At 38.7% G+C, this 1,145-nt stretch overlaps 1 protein-coding gene across 1 annotated transcript in view; it reads left to right on the forward strand.

The window, feature by feature from the left end:
• Positions 1 to 895, forward strand: part of LOC107585444 (integrin alpha-9-like) — a 103,978-nt gene extending 103,083 nt beyond the window's left edge. Inside the window, exon 30 of the mRNA XM_016272461.1 lies at positions 537 to 895. Coding sequence (XP_016127947.1) covers positions 537 to 635 — 99 coding nt within the window. The 3' untranslated portion in view covers positions 636 to 895. The remainder of the gene's footprint in view (positions 1 to 536) is intronic.
• Positions 896 to 1,145: the final 250 nt, after the last annotated feature.

Consider the following 1,145-nt stretch of genomic DNA (forward strand, 5'->3'; position numbering starts at 1 on the left):
GGAGCGTGGTGGGGGGGGGGGGGGGGGGGGGGAATACAATACAATTACTTAACTTAAAATAACTGTTTTCTATCTTAATGTATTTTTAAATTGTATTTTATTCCTGTGATGCAAAGCTGAATTTTCAGCATCATTAGTCTTCAGTGTCACATGATCCTTCAGAAATCATTCTAATTTGCTGATTTGCTTTTAACAATGTTGAAAACAGTTGTGCTGCTTCATATTTTTGTGGAAACTGACTTTTTTTCAGGATTATTACATGAATAGAAAGTTCAAAAGAATAGCAGAATAAAATAATTTAGTAACATTATAAATGTCTTTACTGTCACTTTTGATCAGTTTAATGCATTCATTCTAAATATAAATATAAATTTCTTAAAATCTTTCTGACCCCAAACTTTTGAATGGTAATGTATTTTGTAACAGTAAGGTAACACGTGATTGAGAAATGGGAGTGTAATTTTTTCAGTGAGTGTCTGTACATCTGTCCGCTGTCCCCTGTATGCCGACACAGCAAATATTTTTGTGTTTTGCAGATGGGATTCTTCAGGAGGCATTACAGAGAGATCATAGAGGCCGAAAAGAACAGGAAGGACAGCGATGAAAGCTGGGATTGGGTCCAGAAGAGCCAATGAATGCTTGGACTGGGTTCAGAAAATCCAATAAGCTGCTACCTTCACCACGGCAAGACCCAGACCCTCCAGCCTTCCATATGTGGAAGAAAAGAATATTCTCCAGATTTTTCGGAGGTTTGACACTTTTTTTGTAGTTGATGGTGATCTAGCTGATGTTGGAGGTGACCGTGTGGCCTGCCAGAAGAGACTCGCAGTGGAATTCCACTGATCCCAATCGGACAGGCCTCTTGCCAGTGGGTCTGAAGAGACGGAAAGAGAGACTTCCTAAGCTTAAGAGTATTATTTGTACTGCACTGGATTTTGACTCCACTGAAAGATGCTTGTTATTCCAAAGGAAAGGGTTTTGTTTCATAGTCTTTCACAAAAATATATAAACTTTCTCTGACTAAATCTTATTTCACACAGAAATGTTGAAATTGGTTTTCAAGTTTCATGAAGTTCAGACTGCACAGGCCCAGGTTTTAGCCATGCAGAACCTGCAGTGTGTAATGGCCTAAAAATAGGTGGGAA

The sequence above is a fragment of the Sinocyclocheilus grahami genome, unplaced genomic scaffold (genome assembly GCF_001515645.1).
Source record: "Sinocyclocheilus grahami isolate Dianchi unplaced genomic scaffold, SAMN03320097.WGS_v1.1 scaffold70.1, whole genome shotgun sequence".
Lineage (NCBI taxonomy): Eukaryota > Metazoa > Chordata > Actinopteri > Cypriniformes > Cyprinidae > Sinocyclocheilus > Sinocyclocheilus grahami.